The 20,000-nt window shown below is 45.3% G+C and overlaps 1 protein-coding gene across 4 annotated transcripts in view; it reads right to left on the bottom strand.

Moving 5' to 3' along the window:
• Positions 1–20,000, bottom strand: part of LOC311057066 (transcription factor COE1) — a 142,400-nt gene that overhangs the window by 115,026 nt on the left and 7,374 nt on the right. For all 4 annotated transcript variants that reach the window (XM_084073963.1, XM_084073964.1, XM_084073966.1 and 1 more), the window contains exons 5-6: positions 10,891–10,964; positions 5,065–5,133 (exon numbers count right to left, since the gene is read on the bottom strand). In XM_084073963.1, the coding sequence (XP_083930089.1) occupies positions 5,065–5,133; positions 10,891–10,964 (143 nt within the window). The remainder of the gene's footprint in view (positions 1–5,064; positions 5,134–10,890; positions 10,965–20,000) is intronic.

Raw genomic sequence — 20,000 nt, 5'->3', positions numbered from 1 at the left:
TCAGCAGTTCTACAGTGCTGTTAATATTGTTCTAGTATCTTAAGAGTTAAATTGACACTGAGAATTTTACTGTGCACTATAGCTGAACTAAAGGGAACTCTGTGTGATATCTTTTGTCTGAGAGAGTAAAACCGGACATCTTAAACGCTTTCTAACCTCGTAAGCCTGTTCTGGTCCTGTGGCCCTCGGGGTCCCCAGCCAATATAAACAGCAATAGTTCTTATTTGACGTGGGGATGCACCTGGGACCTGTCTCCTCATGCTAGTCTATCATATTCCACCTTGTCGACACTTGTGCACCTCTTCATGCTATTGTTGCTGTTATTGACTGCCGTAACTCAAGTTCACCTTGGGGACTGCTACGATTTTAGGTTGTGTTACATTATGTTATGTCATCTTTTGTCATCTCCCCTCTCCTCTCCTCTCATCTCCTCTGAGGTCACAGCGCAACATTTCCACTGTCTGTTTTGCAGGGTCTTTAATTATCATTCTTGGAAACAATTCCAATCACCGTGTTTTGTCCTGTTCATGCAGGACATACCGGGTCATCAACCTATAAATTGCAGAAACCTGTGTGTGTGTCTGTCTGTGTATCGGCTTCCCTGATTGGCCAACCCAAGCCAATCGGCTGAACAGATTGGCCAAGCTTTGCATCACGTCAATATACAGTAAGTGTACGTACGCACACACATGCATATCGTCCTTGTCGGTGGAAACTTTGTATGTCCAAACCGTTCCTTTTTTATCATCATTTGAAAACATTTGAAAACAGTGAAAAGTGAAAAACCCTATACTTTTGTGTGACACTATTATACGATGATGAAGCAGAGCATTCATTCACGAACAAACTTACACATTTGAAAGATGGACATACGACGTGTCTGCCCGACAGCGAACATACAGTATAAAGGTAAATACAGAACACACTCTGTACACACCCTAGGGTTAAATTAACACTAAGGATTTGACTATTAACCCATTAAGACCTGAGGCCGATTCTACAGATGCCTTCTTCTCAAACTTTTTCACAATTCAAAATTATTCAAGATTTTTCAAACACTTTCAAGATTTTTCAAAAATGTTCAAAAATAGCCAATGCTAAAATCTAAAATGACACAGATTCTTTCCCGGTTTTAAACAGTGCTTCTCAAAGTTCGGTCCGGGGACCCCCCAAGAGATCCTTGGGGGGTCTTAATCCATATTTTATACTTTAGCTATTCAAAAATAGCAGATGTACAAGCTGCTATTTTTTTTTAAATCTTGGATAATTTAGAATGTATACTTTTTTTTATACAAATCTTCTCTTCTGGGGGGTCCCTGGGAAAAAAATATTTTCATATGTGGGGTTCGGCGCTGCCAAATACATAATAATGTTTTATTAGTACATGAATAATACAAATATCAATTTGGGGGTCCTTGAGAACCACCACATTGAAAATCCGTCCAGAGCGACAGTTCTGTCCTAGTTTGAGTGGTGTGTGTGTGTGTGTGTGTGTGTGTGTGTGTGTGTGTGTGTGTGTGTGTGTGTGTGTGTGTGTGTGTGTGTGTGTGTGTGTGTGTGTGTGTGTGTGTGTGTGTGTGTGTGTGTCTGGGCTTATGTGTTGTTTAGGTTGGGTGTAGCAGAGTTCCAGATGTTAAAGTAAAGAGGCCGTGTGTGAACCGCTCTGGGAGGGGGGTGGGGGGTTGGGGGGGGGGGGGGGGGGGGGGGGGGGGTGGACAGGAAGTATCCCACGGTATCCACGGTAACCCTGACATTCCATCCCAGCCCCGTGCTCCATGACATCTCCCACAATCCACTCTGCCCGAGAGCACGGGGCACGAGCTCGCGCAGACCATCGCATGTGCTCGCGCACGTACACACGCACGCACGCACGCACACACACACACACACACACACACACATACACACACACACACACATAACAGATACAAGTACAAGGGATACTTGTATACATATATATACATATATATATATATATATATAGTATACATATTGAATACAGATATACTTCGTCATTGTATCTCACTACCTCCTCATTGAGCAGATGTGTTTGCGCGCGCACACACACACACACACACACACACACACACACACACACACACACACACACACACACACACACACACACACACACACACACACACCCTCCAGGCGAGTACATAATGGAGTGTGTGTAAGCTGAGACCTTTGTGACAGCCGACAAGAACAGAAGAGTAGGGTTGTGGTGTAAAGATACTAACATGTCCCACACACACACACACACACACACACACACACACACACACACACACACACACACACACACACACACACACACACACACACACACACACACACACACACACACACAAGCACGTGTGCACGCCCGCACATGTACATATACATATAAAGAAACACATGCACATGAAAGTTAACACATACACACACCCACATACACACACACACACACACACACATGCATGTGCACAGGCACACATGTAAATGAACATACAGGGACATACACACAAATGAAAACCCACACACACTTGTCTGCTCTTTGAAACCGAGTGTTTATCCATAACATAAAATCGCTCTAAAGACAAAAATAAGGTAATAAAACATGGAGAGGAGAGGAGAGGAGAAACTTCTGGTATCATATCTATATCTGTCTGCTTTCTTACATGATGTGTCAGCAACTAAAATAGATTGTTGGAGTTCCTGGAAATACATGACTATTATCATAATGTTCAGTTCTTACATCCACAACATTACAGTCAAACCATTAGTGGAGCAGAGAGTACAGGGCTACAGAACGTGTCGCAGACTGAGATACACGACCAACCCTGGTATGCATGCCACAGTTCTACTACCAGAGACTGCATACGGCTAACCGTATGCTAGCATGATGCTACACTCCTCAGCCATACAGGCAGATATCCAAACCCCCTTAAAACAGATATATGTTCACAGCATCGCTGAGCAAAACTTTAACCGTAAGCCTGTTACAGCGTCACATTATCACTCCCAAGTCTTCATATATTGGCGCTTGGTCAACAACCTTTTGCGTCTGATAAGGCAGTGGTTCTCAAGCTCTTTCATTTCAATTTGTACACTCTCAGAGTTGTCTTTGTACGCGTTTTGTATGCTCTTTGTACGCTCTTTGTGCGCTTTTTGTACGCTCTCATCACACCGCTTCTGACATCGTCGTGGCACTTGTTTTATACGTTTGGATTCGTTTCCAATGTATTTAATAGGGTTCTCAACGTTGAGTCTACATGGACTGCATTATGTGTCACGTTGAAGGTTGAAAATTAACGCTAAAGGGAGTGGACAGAGCGTCAAGAGGGGTACATGGCACATTTAGTGACCGGCAATGAACCGTGGTCCTCCTGACTCCTGACCAAGCGTCAGGACGTGGTTAGTTAGTTGGGAGGGAGAATATGTTGGTCACGAAATGTTGTCATATCCGTTTTCCCCCCCTAAATATGATCCTAAGTTACATCAGTCGGAAGCCCCCATGGGAACACATTTTGAGTTACATTGGAACTGAAGAAAGAGGGTGTTTTAAGCAAGGTCACAGTTTTAGTGGTCTCCACTGTCAACAGTGAGGACTGAGGAGAACTGGGAGTGTTTGTAGAGCTCCATAAAAATCGACTTTTATACTTTTTTTAAATGACTTAAACCCTATATACGTTTGTCTCCCCCTAGGCCAGAGGTCTATAATAGACCCCCCCCCCCCCCTTTTTCCATCTACACTAAATATCTTTGCCAAAAATAGCCTATCATGTTTTGCGAGCTTATAGATTAGCTTGTTATTTAACCAAATGTTCGCCTATTTTTGCCAAATGTTCACAGGTTGACTTGGCTTTCCCAGAATAGGGACGCTATAGGGTTCAAAAGTTTGTATATGTTGACTATGAACTGTGGAGTGGTTTACTTGATCGCCAAAGTTGTAGCTTATCTTTATTGTCATAACAGACTTACTAAGTATGGTTAAGACTATGACACTGAGAGCTGCTGGTCTATTACAGCAACATTCTGAGTGTTCATAAGTGTAAAGATGGACCAGAAGGGTAAATTAGAGTTAAATTAGTTTGGCTGTTCTAGGATTTCACAAATCTCGCTCTAAGCTTTTCTTCACAAAATAACGGCAGCGACTATATTAACATAAAGATATAAATGCACACAGAGAGTTAAAATAACTGCCAAGGAGACATCACATAAAATGAGGTTGGATCTCTTTTTTCTCTCTCTCTCTCTCTCTTTTTCTCTCTCTCTCTGTCACTTTTTTCTTTGCTCATGACCCATTTTCTCCTGTACTGCAGCAGGAGAGATGGAGAGACAGAAAGAGAGAGAGAGAGAGAGAGAGAGAGAGAGAGAGAGAGAGAGAGAGAGAAATACAGAGATGGAGAAATAACGTCACTCTTTGCTAGAAGACAGAACAGAACAAAAACAGAGAGGGACAGACAGACAGACAGACAGACAGACAGACAGACAGATGACCACACAACCGGTAGACACCCTCCAACAAGAAAGACAGAGAGACAGACAGACAGACAGACAGACAGGCAGGCCGAGCAGCAACACACAGTTTTTGCAGGTAAACAACAGCTATGCTCATCTGAGCAATGTTTGTTCGCTGAAATCTAAAGGTCTGTATAGGTGTGTGTGCGTGTGTGAGAGAGAGAGAGAGAGAGAGAGAGAGAGAGAGAGAGAGAGAGAGAGAGAGAGAGAGAGAGAGAGAGAGAGCACGTGCGCTCATCAACAATCTCCTTCCCAATGCATTCTACCCTGTCTTCCTGGCCAATAATCCATCTCTAACAGCCATATATAAAAGCTTGTGGAACGGCATCAGATGTTGAAGCTTTACTGTCATTGATTCGACAGACACAGACGTTGGACCAGCATTAACACAACAACGGAACATGAAATCCCACAAAAGCCTTTTACACACCTCAGCAAGGTGGGCACAGCGTCCCATCCAGTGTGTGTGTGTGTGTGTGTGTGTGTGTGTGTGTGTGTGTGTGTGTGTGTGTGTGTGTGTGTGTGTGTGTGTGTGTGTGTGTGGCGACAGAGGCACTGTACCTGTCGATTATAACAGGGTCCGATGGCGTTTCATTGCGATTCCCACAGCTTTTCTTGTCACAACACCGACTGGGGGGAGAGAGAGAGAGAGAGAGAGAGAGAGAGAGAGAGAGAGAGAGAGAGAGAGAGAGGGAGGAAAATTGTTTAAATTGACATGCCATAGCACTGGAGCTTTGAGATGATGGTCAACACATGAAATACCACTTTTAAAGGAGTAGTTCATCCAAAAAAAGTACTTATTTTCTATCATATCAATTACACACCCCATGAAGCCTTGAATTCATGGAGATTTTGTTAATTGTGTCGCATTCCTGAGACAATAATTTGATGACCGGGTCATCGGTCAATAGGAGACTGGTCATGAAATTATTAGGCTTAGGAATGTGACAAAAACAAAAGAAAGATAAAAGAAAGAAAAATAAAAGGACATTTGGGGTGAACTACTCCTTTAAGTTAACAATAATACCCTATATACCCCATATATATACACCAAATATATTTGCAGAAAATAGTCCTATCTACTGGCTCAGATGCTTGTAGATTTCAGATCGTCTGTTTTCGCTGCGTGTTAGCCTATTAATTAAGACATGAAGAGGGGAGAGAAAAAAAGAGGCTTGGCCCTCCGCACCTCAAATCGTCACTGTCGGGGCAGAAACCTCATATCTCCATATTCTAACATTTTGTGTTTTTGCGTAAATTAACGCCCTACTTGATCACACTACAGCGTCACACAAAAGCATAAAAAGTAGCAGATCCACAAGCTCGAGCTTGTGGATCTGCTACTTTTGATGCTTTCGAATTTGCATCCCGAAAAGAAACAGTTTTGGACGTGCGAGGTCTCCGGCCGACAGACAGGAAACATAATGAACAGTCAGGTTTGTTACAGGATGAAGGGTGTGGTGAGAGACACACATGAAAGAGAGACGGACAGACAGACAGGAGGAGAGGAGGAGGACAGGGGACAATCGTGGAGGTTTTAAGCGTGGGACGGAGAGGAGGAGGAGGAGGAGGGCAGGGGGAAATGTCTAGGGTTACACCCCCCCACCCCCAACCGGACCCCACCTCCTCACCGTCACAGATGGCAGAGGAAGGAAGAAAGAGATGGATACATTACACCTCACCCATTGTCTCCCTCTCTCTCTCTCTCTCTCTCTCTCTCTCTCTCTCTCTCTCTCTCTCTCTCTCTCTCTCTCCATCTAACTCTCTCTCGACCTCTCTCTGTCTGTCTAGGGCTCTCTGTCATTCTCCCCTGTCTCCTAATCTCCCTCCCTCCCTCTTTCTCTCCCTCTCTATCTCACGGTCTCTCTTCCCTTTTGTTTTTGTCTTTTCCTCTCTCTCTCTCTCTCTCTCTCTCTCTCTCTCTCTCTCTCTCTCTCTCTCTCTCTCTCTCTCTCTGTCCCCCTCTCAAGTGGGTCACGACATGGTCCCACTGCAGCAGAGCACGACAGCGGAGCAGGGAGAGAGAGAGAGAGAGAGAGAGAGAGAGAGAGAGAGAGAGAGAGAGAGAGAGAGAGAGAGAGAGAGAGAGAGAGAGAGAGAGAGAGAGAGAGAATTGCATTGTATTAAAATGGGAGAGAATTGAATTGAGAGGAGAGAGAGAGAGAGAGAGAGACATAGAGAGATAGAAGGGAGATAAGTTCAGAAAAGAGGGGGATGTAAAAAGGGAGGATAGGTGAGGACAAGGGGGACGGAGAAAGGCGAGAGACCGCAGACGGATAGATGAGAGGGTTGGAGGTCTTGGGGGAGAGGGGGGGGGAGCTTCAGGGTCCTCAAAATACCCTGAATCCTGGTGATCTAATCGCCCACAGACCCCCCATCCCTGTTTCTTTGACATCTCTCTCTCTCTCTCTCTCTCTCTCTCTCTCTCTCTCTCTCTCTCTCTCTCTCTCTCTCTCTCTCTCTCTCTCTCTCTCTCACACACACACACACACAGTCTTCTCCCATCTCGCTTTTTAACCACATAGCGCTTATAACCCTAGAGTCCATATTCTGAGGCAAACATTTGTCCAAAATAGCCGATCTACAAGCTCACAGCGCGTCGTGTTGGAAAAAGGAGGGGGCCTGGTATAGATCCCTGGGGGACTCTGATCAACTCATCACAGTATAGCCTATATGGTGGAAGTGGTTAAGTCTCTAGATCACTACAGACACTTAGATACACACCGCCATTTGCTTGACGCTTGTATTCTTTTATTTGGACTGAGATTTGCATATTTGTCTTCTGGTAGATTGTGCTATTTTGGAACACGCTTTGTTTGGAATATGCCCTGTTTTTGTTTCGTTTCGCCTGTTTTTGTATCATGGACTGAGATACCAAACAGCTTCACAATAACACGAATTCTACATGCCTTCTTCATGCTGTCCGTCTCTCCTGCACTATCTATGTCCATTTCAGCTTTCCTAGTGTCTGTCTCTCCTCCGCCGTCTCCCTCATAGCTTTCGTACCGTCTGTCTCTCCTACACCGTCTCCCTCTCAGCTATCGACTGACATGTTGTAGATTGGCTATTTTCGGTGCGCGACACCACAATGAAGTGGACTTAACGCATATGATATGCATCCATGAGCCATAGGGACATATTAACGGTTACTGTTACATTTGCATTTTGTTCACAGCAGCACGCGTTGAAATCCTTTTCGGGTTGTCCGTGTATCGACTAGAGTATTTCAGGTCACGGACTTGCGTTCGGAATAGAGTCTTAAGAGCCGATTCTCTGTGGGAAACGTTGTAAAGTCGATGTTTTGTGGACGCGAAGAGGCTGTTTGTGAGGCAGTGTTTTTGTATACGTGGTGCTGAGTGGTGACAGCTTGGCTGTGAGCATATGGCTAATAGCTGCTCTGTGACAATGAGCTACACTGATTAATGGACCACACCCTCCACTCTCTGTGTGTGTGTGTGTGTGTGTGTGTGTGTGTGTGTGTGTGTGTGTGTGTGTGTGTGTGTGTGTGTGTGTGTGTGTGTGTGTGTGTGTGTGTGTGTGTGTGCGCGCGCGTGTGCGTGTGTGCGTGTGCGTGTGCGTGCGTGCGTGTGTGTGTGTGTGTGTGCGTGCGTTTGTGCATGCGGTGGTGTTGGCGTTGGCATGAGGGCGGAGAGGCGTATACTTTAGCGCATGTGTGTGTGTTTGTGTAAAGTGCGTGTGTATGTGTGTGTCTGTATGTTTTCATGCTTGCATACGCATGTACATACACGCGCGCGCATGTGTGTGTGTGCGCGCGTGTGCACATGCTCACATAAGCCTCCTGCTGCAGAATCAGCATGTGTGAACACGAGGGTGCAGTCGTAACTTTAACCTCAGCGGCTGCTCCCGCTGTATAGTGACAATGACACTGTACACCCATCCCACTGCGGACACACTGGTACAATCCTCAGTGTTCCTTTCACTCTGAGAGTGCACGCATGGACGTTACTCACCCTTATGGGTCCATTTTTGTACACTCCCAGAGTTAAAAGAATACTTAGTAAGGTTGCATTTGGTTTCATTTGTGCACTCTCTCAGAGTCACCCACACTTACAGGGTCGATTTGGTTACATTTGTGCACTCCCAGAGTTAAATGAATACCCAGTATAAGGGTCCATTTGGTTCCATTCGTGCACTCTCAGAGTCACACACCCTTACGGGTCCATTTGGTTGCATTCGTATTTGCTTGTTAATACTCAGCATTGTGTAGTGTAGTAAGTAAGCAAGCCTTGCCGAGCCATGTGGCCCATAGGGCAGGAGCCTGTCTCCTGTTTCTGTAGCGTGAGGCAGCTTAATGCATTGGTTCTCAACCATTTTAATTTCAAGGACCCCCCAGTTTGACATGCATTAGGGCTACGGACCCCCATCTAATGGCATTTATATCTCTGGGACCCCAATTCATATTGTAAGATCAATGTTAATCTAACTCTGAGAGTGTAAAAATGGAACCAAATGGACCCATTAGGGTCCATTTGATTCCATTTGTACACTCTCAGATTTATAGACCCATAAGGGTCCATTTGGTTCCTGTCCATCACTTAGCTGGGGACCCCCTGGAACCCCCTCAAGTACCCCTGGGGGTCCCCGGGAACCCACTTTGAGAACCAATGGCTTAATGTACAAGTATACTCCCTGGACACGACGCTAGTATGTCGCAGGGACTTAACCCCAATCCAACCCTTGATGCTGAGTGCCAAGCAGGGAGGCAATGGGTCCCATTTTTATTTTATCTTTGGTACGACTCGGCAGGGGAATCGGACCCCGACCCCCCAATCTCAGGGTGGACACTTTAACCACAAGGCAAAGCTGGTATTGTGTAGTGTGTAGTAGCCACTGATAATTATATTGAACTTGCCCGTATATTGTGGCAATTTACCGCAAAACGCTCCGCTATGCTCTGCATGCAAGCTGAACCGCTATGACAAACGTAGCATATGGCACGCTCTCTGAACGACTGCACAAACGTTATGTTGCGAAACACATTAATCACTGCACATCCACCTCCTTGTTCGGCACACGCAAATTAACAGCAATAATTTACCGGCCGAACTCGCTGCCGCACACAAGTATTCATAAACTCGTTGCTAAATCGCAGCAGAATTTCAATGGGGGGACTCGCGCAAACTTTCTTTTACCCGAAACGCAGCTTGGCGTGAAAAATGGACCCTGAGCTTTAAAATGAAATATTGGGGTGTCTGATTTCCACTGGTTTAAAAATACTGCTTATCTGGTGCATGCAGAGATATCTCAATTTATAATGTTAAAGTTATAGTGGTAGTGAGACAAGGTCACGGAATGAGAATAACTTAATTTATGTGCTAAATGTGGGGGTTTAGAACTCTTGCGCGCGCGCGTGTTTACACGCAGGTGAATATGTGTGTTTGTATTATGCGTGTATGTGTGTATATGTTTACTGTACAGTATGTGCGTGTGTATGTGTGTGTGTGTGTGTGTGTGTGTGCGCGTGTGTGTGGTTGGTTGTGTGCAGATGAAAGTGTGTGTATAGCAGAAACCTCTTATCTCCATAATAACTTTGTATGTTTTTTCGTAAATTAAGGCCTTCTTTGTCATACAGGAGTGTGGCATGCGAGGCGTTTTTTTAATAATAATAAAAAAGTCATATAGTACAAGGTTTCCACCCGACAGTGACGAGATGTATTTGTGTGTGTCTTGTATGCCTGTGAGTTAGTGTGTGTGCGCCAGTTTATGTGCGTGCGTACGTGCGTGCGCGTCGGAGCCCTCGCCTATATTTCATGGTCAGATCGTGGAGGAAGGCCCATTTGTTAGCTGCCGAACAACAGGAGAGTTCAGATTGACTAATGAGTTTCTCTGTGTCCTAATTAACCAGGCATCACACGTGCACGCACGCACGCACACACGCACACACACACACACAAGCACACACACACACACACACACACACACACACACTTTTTACTGTAGCCTATAGAATGGGATGTTAGAAAGTGTCTATAAATAGCGCTCTTCTCCTCTCCAACCCAGTTCTGGAGGAATTCATCTTTGGATTATAATTAAGGCAACAACTCTTGAGAGCAAAAACTCATCTTCCTCAACGGGACGGCACGCGGCTTCTATCTCTAACCCTGCGCGCGTGTGGGGGGTGGCTGGGTGGCTGCCTCCGTTTGTGTGCGATGGCCGCGCGCGCGTGCGCGTGTGTGTGTGTGTGTGTGTGTGTGTGTGTGTTTCAGTATACCTCTCCGCATGCATCACGTGCATTGTGTGTTTGTGGAGAGGAGGAGAAGAGAGGAGAGGAGAAGAGGATAGTAGGAGAAAGGGGAGAGGAGAGGAGAGGAGAGGAGAGGAGAGGAGAGGAGAGGAGAGGAGAGGAGAGGAGAGGAGAGGTCTCACCTGCACATGATCTCATGTGTCAGCAGCACTCTGCACATTTCTGGGTTTTTATCCTGACCTTCATAAATGATGGGCTGGAAGAGAGAGAGAGCAAGACACAGTGAGGGAGATGAGGGAGAGAGACACAGAGAGTGTCACAGACAGAGACAACACTGTAAACTCATGACTTTTAACCACTGAACCCCTATACTTGGCTCTATACTAGTAAATGTTTTGTTTTCGGTATGTAAATATCTTCGCTGAAAATGGCCGATTTTCCCCAGAATACGGATGTTGGGGTTTAAGTGGTTAATTTAACTTTGACACTGTGGAAACGTAATAGCTCCAATGCGAACCTCTCCCTCCGCTGCATAGCTCCGAGATGAGGTTCCACTGCGTCGGGTGCCGGCAGAGTGCGTCACTGACGAAAATTGGCCAATATTGTTGCCTTTTTCCGCACATCGTATCCAAAAAGTAAAGGTATCCCCCCTTCTATCAGATGTTTTAAGTTTTAGCCGACGGGTTGAAACAAGCGTTTAAATCGCTTTTTTAGTCAGCCTGTGGCCAGTCAATCCCCGTCCGCATGCGCAGTACTGCTCGCGTTAAGGTTGCATAGGGAAAACATGGCACAGACTGACTAAAAAAGGCATTTAAACGCTTGTTTCAACACTTCTTGACCACTAAAATGTGTAACATCTGAGAGTAGGGGGAATGCCTTTACTTTTTGGATACAATGTGCGGGAAAAGGTAAGAATTAACAATATTGGCCACCGTTCGCCAGTGTCGCACTCTGCCGGCACCCGAAGCTGTGGAACCTCATCTCGAAGCTATATAGCGGAGGGAGAGGTTCCAAATGGGGCTACAATGTAACCATATAGGCCTTTATGGCATCCAATACGGTTTTACTGTGAAGTGAACCCCTTGATGTCATATGTGAGTGACTAAGTCTTTTCGCTCATTAAAAGTCCAGAGTTTAAATTCAAGTCTTTTAGAGTGTAAACATGGACATACAAAAGGTGTTTGCTGTGTAGCCTCGTGGACCACCCATTGTGAATTGTGAACATTTAAGAATTAACATTTTAACATTTTTGCTTAGAAATTAATGCACAGGAACAAGTGGGAAACAATGTGGAACATTCCTACATCAGAAAACATAACACTACTAGACAAGACAACAAGACAATAAGAAAAGAGAAGAGAATTGCTATTAAACAAATACAATTCAGGAAAAAAAAAAACTTTTCCTCCTCCAGCAGGAATTAAACGTTTTCTTTTTCTTTTTCAGTGTGTGTGAGACATATGGAAATTTCAGCCAAACATGCTGCTTCTTTGCACTTTTGCAAGGACACACATGGTAATTTACTTGGACGGAGATGTACAGCAAGTACAGTATATAGTACCAATGTACCGGTAGAGCGCATTGCTCGCCCTAACAATGTACTCCCCACTTTACCTCCAGTTAGCATCAGACTGCTCTCACAGTGACACCTCTGTTTCACTCACATACACGCACGCACACGCGCACACGCACACGCACACACACACACACACACACACACACACACACACACACACGCGCGCGCACACACACACACACACACACACACACACACCAACAACTGGATATTGTCTGTCACTGCCACATGCACCTTGTAAATCACACTTATATTGTGCAGTCACGCAGCAAAACAGTGCCCCGACACCCATGTGTCATCGACCAAAGGGAAGGAAGGAAGAGCGCGAGGAAGGAAACTGTAAGGTAGCAAGGCGATAACATGCATGACAGGTCACGAAGGACACTCCAACCCAGGATGTCAAAGTCTCGGCCTATGGTTGGTACATAACGTCACTGTCGGGGCAGAAACCTCATAATTCCATGTTGAAAAATGTTATGGGTTTTTGTAAATGAATGCCCTACTTCATCATCGCACAAGAGTGTCACACAAAAGTAGTGAGAATAGCAGGTATATATGAGGTTTCCATCCGACATAGACAATATACCAACTGGTTGAGCCAGTGGGACACGACAACTTAATCACTTTCAACAAAATTAGGCAAAAGATTTTCACAATAACAAAAAGCGTAAACCACAGATCTACCAGCTTCATCGTGACGTGTTGTGCACTTGTAGATCAGCTATTTTAGACGTGTGAACAAAGTGTAAAATAGGTGGTCACAATAAGTGCTCACAATATTAAATACTTATGGTATAGGGCACCATGATGGATCACCTGGAGTGCATACCACAAAGTGCTATGCATAGTGTAGCCTTATTTATGTGGTGTTACCACATTTATAAGGCTAAATAGTTTAGCCTTATTAATAAGGCTAAACTAATAAAAATAATAGTTTAGTTTTGTTTAATAGTCTTTCCCGCAGCTGACTCGGGCTCCAATCAGGCGCACGCCTAAATGTCATCTTCTCTCTTGCTTTCCCGCCTTTCCTGTATCTCTCTCTCTCACTATCAAAAATAAGGAGATAAGGAAATAAGGAAAATCTTTCCATTTTAAATATATATATGTATTACGATACAGTATAAAGTCTGTAGGGAAATTCCAGTCGTAATCGTAATCAATTAATTTGGGCAATCGAAGCACTACAAGACACCAGGTAAAGGAAGGAGAAAGGTTTACATGAAGTGCGTGCACTTTTTAAGCCAACATACATGTACAGGCAGAGGTTCTCAAAGTGGGGTCCGGGGACCCCCAGGGGTCCCAGGGGGTCCCCATCACAATCATTTTAACCACTTTATTTCTGCTATTAGAAAATAGCAGATATACAGCAGATATAAAAGCGTGTCACTGCATGCCGCACTGCGAGCTTGTACATCTGCTATTTTTTAACTTGAATAAAAAGTCTTGAGACTATTGAAACATTCTTAATAATGAAAAATATTTTTAGACAAATCCTCTCTTCTGGGGTCCCTGGCACAAAACATTTTCAGATGGGGGTCCGTGGTTAGATACATAGGGAAAAACGCTCATATTGTTTCGGCAAGCCTGTTTTCCCCAAAAGCTGCAGCGTAGCAGAGGTTTGACTTTGCAGCGTTCTTCTGTGTGAGCTTGCCAAAGCAAAGAAGCCGCTGTTTGATGGAGAAACGACGACACGTAATGCATCACTGAGAGAGACGTTTAGAGCAGGCAAGACGCGCAGCCAAGAAATTTGCACGTTTCTCTCATTCTTTCCCACAGCAATTTAATTCACATCTGGCCCCAACTGTGGCCTATAAATGTAAGAAAAGACTGAACCCTGGGACGGTTGATATGAGATATAATAGACCGCGTAAATAGAAAATGTAATATATAGGCCACGGCTCTGTCCGGGGGTCCCGGATGGATCTGCTGGATTAGATCCAGTGGTCACATCATGAAAGGAGAGTGTGTCGGGAGGGGGGCTCACACTGAGCGAGCTTCCTACACCGGACCAGCATGCATCACTGTCAGCTCGTCCTCTCGGACTCTCTTGCTCTTTGCTCCGTCTCCCCCGCTAGCTCCCTCTTTCTTACACACACAAGCAGACATGTACATCACACACAGTCATGCACACACGTATGTGCGCGCGCACGCACGCACACGCACGCACGCACGCACGCACACACACACACACACACACACACACACACACGCACACACACACAAACCCACACACAAGTGTATACGACAAGTGTATTCATCTTTATAAGCAGAATTAGGTCTTACGTTTCATTACGCAACTTTCACTGACCTGTATAAAAGTGCATGTTTACACTGTCATTCACCAATTAGCTATTGAAGTAATCAACTCTCATGTCATTGTTGGTGTCATCGTAATTTTTTCTTCTCACATGAAAAGATGAGGGTGTGGAGGTTTAAATTGTCAACTGGAAGCATGTGGCTTACTCGTTTGCTCACTTTTTGTATTTCCCCAAAAATTGTCTTAAAATAATTCACTCCAGACGGTTGTAAAAATGTACTTGAAGTTTTACTTCTCAAAAGATAAAAAAAATAATATTCCACAGGTTACAATTGTGTGAGATGAAGACGGTAAGAAAACTGTATGCTTCCAAACTCCAAACTGTCTGACACTGACTAGCACTGACTGACTCTCAGTCCCACTGATGACAGCAGCTGAGTCTAATCATCAAAATGTCACAGTGACACAATACACACCTGTCCAACTTAATTATCAAAGGCCTTAATTAACAAAGGTACTCTCTGAAGTTCTCTTAAAGCAAAAGTCCTCTTATGTCAATACTTGTACATACATATACCATGAATTAAACATATGAATTTAGCAATTATTTATCTTCTTCAAATATTTAGGTTTTACCATTTTTACTCAATACACATTAATTATGAAATATCAATTATGAACTGTTATCTCTGTGGTTTGGCTTCCACAGAGGGATTTATTTCTTTATTCAGCGGACCCCTTACCTGCACTGACACGTATACCTTTTCATTGGCATGGTTATGTCTTCACTTTCTGTACCCCAAATGTCCCATGCAGGGAATTACATATAGCTTGTTCTTTACGCGGTCTTATGATTGGGCTTTTACTTCCAACCCAACCCAAAGAAAATGCTCCCTAAATTTCATAATCTTTTCACTCCTCCTCCTCCTCCACCTACAGCCCCCATCGTTCATTTTGCATCTCTACCGTTTTTCCTCCGCCACCTTTGAAGCGTCCTGTCATGTCACACTACACGTGTAAACAAGCACGCGTTGAGCTCAGGGAGCACCATTAGGTGTCAGACCCGGCTAGCAAGCGAGCGGATGATCCGTCACGGCGGGCGTGGCGCTTGACAAGCCCCTTTCTTCTTCTTCTCCCCCCAACTCCCACGACACGATTAACCCGGCGCTGCAAGCTAGGCTACGATGCGCTAGCACGCCGTAGCTCGTTAAAACACTACCAGACGCAAGAATGCAAGTGGCTTTTCCTCCACTCTAACCTCACTCCATGTACACGGTAAAATCCTCGCCGTTAATTCATGCATTTTTAACTCAGAGATTAAAAAATCAATACAAATATAGCCAAATGGACCCTTACGGTTACATTTGGCTACATTTGTGCACTCTCAGAGGCCAATGAAACCACATGACTTTAAGACACATGTGACTCAGGTAAACACTCACACGCGCATACGTACGTACACACACGCACGCGCGCACACACGCACACGCACACACACACACACACACACACACACACACACACACACACACACACACACACACACACATTGAGCAGGTACTGTAAATAGACAGCTACACACTCAAGCACAGAGATACTCATGGCCCTTTGATGCCAAACCGAGCTTTACCAGAATGTGATGTAGCAAAGAGAGGGGGGTGGGGAGCAGGAAATGACACGTCAAAGGGGGAAAGTGAGTTGGAGGTAGGAGAACTAACTTATGGGGGCGGGGGGGGGGGGCGGGGGGGGGGGGGGGGGTTGAAAGACAGGAGAAGGACCCAAATTTGTCAAATCTCTGCATCCATCTCTCTCTCTTTACACGCTCTCCCTCTCTCTGAGAGCATGCAGAGTTGAAACAGTTGCTCTTTCTTTTTTTCCTTTAAAAATGTAGAGTAGCAATTATTTTTTACCGCCTTTTTCACCCCAATTTAGTTGTTATGCCAATTATTTCCTCCCCACACACATTTCTGTGTTTGTCACTGCTCTTGTATCCCACTGGCAGGTTAGTCAGTGAGGAGCCTCCACCGGGAGGATGTAGGGCTCTTCAGCCTACTCCTCACGCACAACACCCCCTGCTGACAGGTACCACCCCACCCCAGCCGGTATAGGAGTACATGCAATGACGGATATCACCCTCCCCCACCGGCTTCCCTCCCCCCAAACACAGGCCTACTGTGTTCGCATAGACGCCCGACAAAGCCGGATGCACCACGGTGGATTAAAACCCACAACCTCTGTGGTGGTGGTCAGGGACTTTTACCGCTGTGCCACCTTATTTTGCTTTCTTTTTTCATTATCATGCCATATGGTTGATTAATGTTTTGACTTTGATTAAGGTGTGTGATTGTTCACGTGGAATTGTTCGATCAGTGTGGTTGATTGGTCTTGGCGTCCCTGTCTATCCGACATGGGGGTGTGGTTTGTGTGGCATCCCTCTTCCGCTATGTCCAATACTGTTACTTTTCAGGATTAAAGGGAAAATAATTGCAAAAAAATAGCTGATCTACGAGCTCAAAACGCGCTTTGAGGTTGTAGATTGGCTAACTTGCTCCTGCATGGCCAACAACACCGCCTCCATAGCGAGAGAGGGATCCGATACCTTTGTGTGAAACTGTAGTATGATGAAAAACTGCATTATTTTACAGAGAAAAAAGAACCCATATAAAGCAGACTGAATGAAGCTGTTGTGGTATTTCTTAACCACTTTCAACCTGGCGTCCCAACTTTGGGCATGACATTAAATATAGGCAAAACGTTTTCAAAAGTTGTGAGATTTTAGGATGGCACTCTCCCTCTGCTCTCTCTCCCTGCTTTCTCTCTGTCTCACTCTCTGTTTCTCTCTCTTTCGCTCTCTCTCTCTCTCTCTCTCTCTCTCTCTCTCTCTCTCTCTCGCTCTCTCTCTCTCTCTCTCTCTCTCTCTCTCTCTCTCTCTGTCATTCAATTTCTCTCCATCCATCTCACTCTCCTCACTCATGTGTGTTTGTGTGGCTAATGCTGGCATTCTATCACTATCACCAGCACCCTGATGTTTCTGCACACTCTCTCTTGCTCCCACATTATTTGCCTGTTATAACAAAATGTGCCTGTGTGTGTGTGTGTGTGTGTGTGTGTGTGTGTGTGTGTGTGTGTGTGTGTGTGTGTGTGTGTGTGTGTGTGTGTGTGTGTGTGTGTGTGTGTGTGTGTGTGTGTGTGTGTGTGTGTGTGTGTGTGTGTGTGTGTGTGCGCGTGTGTATGCTTGCATGTGTACGTGCACGCGTCACTTTGTGCACGTGTGTCACTAGACAGACAGAGGCCATGACATCACAGGCCAGCTAAGCTAACCACAGGGCTGTTTTGGTTTTGACCACCTGTTGGCGTTCCATTCCACCTCCCCCAGGGATCACACACACACACACACACACACACACACACACACACACACACACACACACACACACACACACACACACACACACACACACACACACACACACAGACACTTAGGTTTGCATGATTGGTGTGAATGTTGCTTGTTACACAGTAAACTCACTGTTCATTTCACTCTGAGAGGGTAAAAATGTAACCAAATCATTTGGTTATATTTGCACCCTCTCAGAGTTACAAATGCATAAATAAATTACTGCATACATGCATTCATCAAACCTCTCAGCAAAGAATGGATAAGCTGTTAACACCTAATGTTCAGTGTGTGTGGCTTTCTTTATTTCCCTCTCTCCTTCTCTCTCACACACACCCACACACACACACACACACACACAGACGTACGTGTGCACGTGCAACGCCAGGGAATGGAAGACGGGTCTCCCACGTGGAAAGCCAACATCTTAACCACTAGCCTGAAGGGGAATTCCCCCTCGGCTGGGCCGGGGGAGATAGTAGGCTTTTTGGTCATCAGGCAGAGGCTTTACTAATACTACTAGAAACTACTACTGCTACACGCACGCACGCACGCACGCAGGCACGCAGGCACGCACGCACACACACACACACACACACACACACACACACACACACACACACACACACACACACACACACACACACACAGTATAGTACAGTACAGCAGTGGTTCTCAAACTTTTTCATGTCAAGGACCCCCAAATTGACACTTATTAGCCCGCGGACCCCCATTTGAAAAGATATGCCAAGGACCCCCATAAGAGAAGATTTTTACGGCTCTATAGCAGTGATTTTGAAGCATTTTAATTTCTTGGACCCCCAGTTTGACATGCAATAGGCTACGGACCCCCATCTAATGGCATTTCTATCTCTTGGACCCCAATCTATATTGTAAAATCAATGTTCATGTAACTCTGAGAGTGTACAAATGGAACCATTTGTACACTCTCTGAGTTACAGACCCAAAAGGGTCCATTTGGTTCCTAACTACCATTTAGCTGGGGACCCCCTGGAACCCCCTCAAGTACCCCTGGGGGTCTCCGGACCCCACTTTGAGAACCAACGCAGTACAGTATACAGTACATTGCAGATACCTGCAGGTGTCCAAGTTGGAAACAACCTTTTTAACCTGGTGTCCCTATTTTTTTCAAAAACTTTATTTATACATTTTCTAACCCCCCACGCCTTCAAAAAAGAAAAGTCTTTCAAAAATAACTAAAAGAACCGATGTACAGTGTCAAAACGTGCCGCACTGTGACTCGTTGTGAGCTTGTAGATCTGCTATTTTCACCATTTGTTGCACAGTATACGTACTGTAGGGCTTAAGTGGGTAACTCTTCAAAAATGTCTTTTGTGCACGATAGTCATCTCATGTTTCACAGAGGACAGCGTGCATGGAAACAGAGCAAGAATGTGTGTGTGTGTGTGTGTGTGTGTGTGTGTGTGTGTGTGTGTGTGTGTGTGTGTGTGTGTGTGTGTGTGTGTGTGTGTGTGTGTGTGTGTGTGTGTGTGTGTGTGTGTGTGTGTGTGTGTGTGTGTGTGTGTGTAGCTGGCTGTCGCCCCGGCAAGCTCAAGCTAAACAGTGTTATTAGGGAACAGCGTGGTCCCATAGGCCTGCCAGACGCGCGCGCACACACACAAACACACACAAACACACACACACACACACACACACACACACACACACACACACACACACACACACACACACACACACACACACACACAGTATGTGGTCCCAGTATCCGTGTGAGCCCCTATCAGAGCCGATAGACACATTAGCGGGCATTCAGTGTCTAGCGTGTCTCCTTGGCTTCTCATAGCACCTCGCCATAGGTGTGCAGGCAACACGCACGCACGCACGCACGCACACAAACACACACACACACACACACACACACACACACACACACACACACACACACACACACACACACACACACACACACACACACACACACACGCGCACACACAGACACAGTAAGTTACATACATGCACAGTCTGGCCAGATAGGAAGCTTTCGTTCACTGATTTGTCGGCCAAACAAAACCCAGATGTC

The sequence above is a fragment of the Gymnoscopelus microlampas genome (assembly GCF_963454915.1).
Source record: "Gymnoscopelus microlampas genome assembly, chromosome: 12".
NCBI lineage: Eukaryota > Metazoa > Chordata > Actinopteri > Myctophiformes > Myctophidae > Gymnoscopelus > Gymnoscopelus microlampas.
This window is presented reverse-complemented; position numbering and strand designations above follow the sequence as displayed.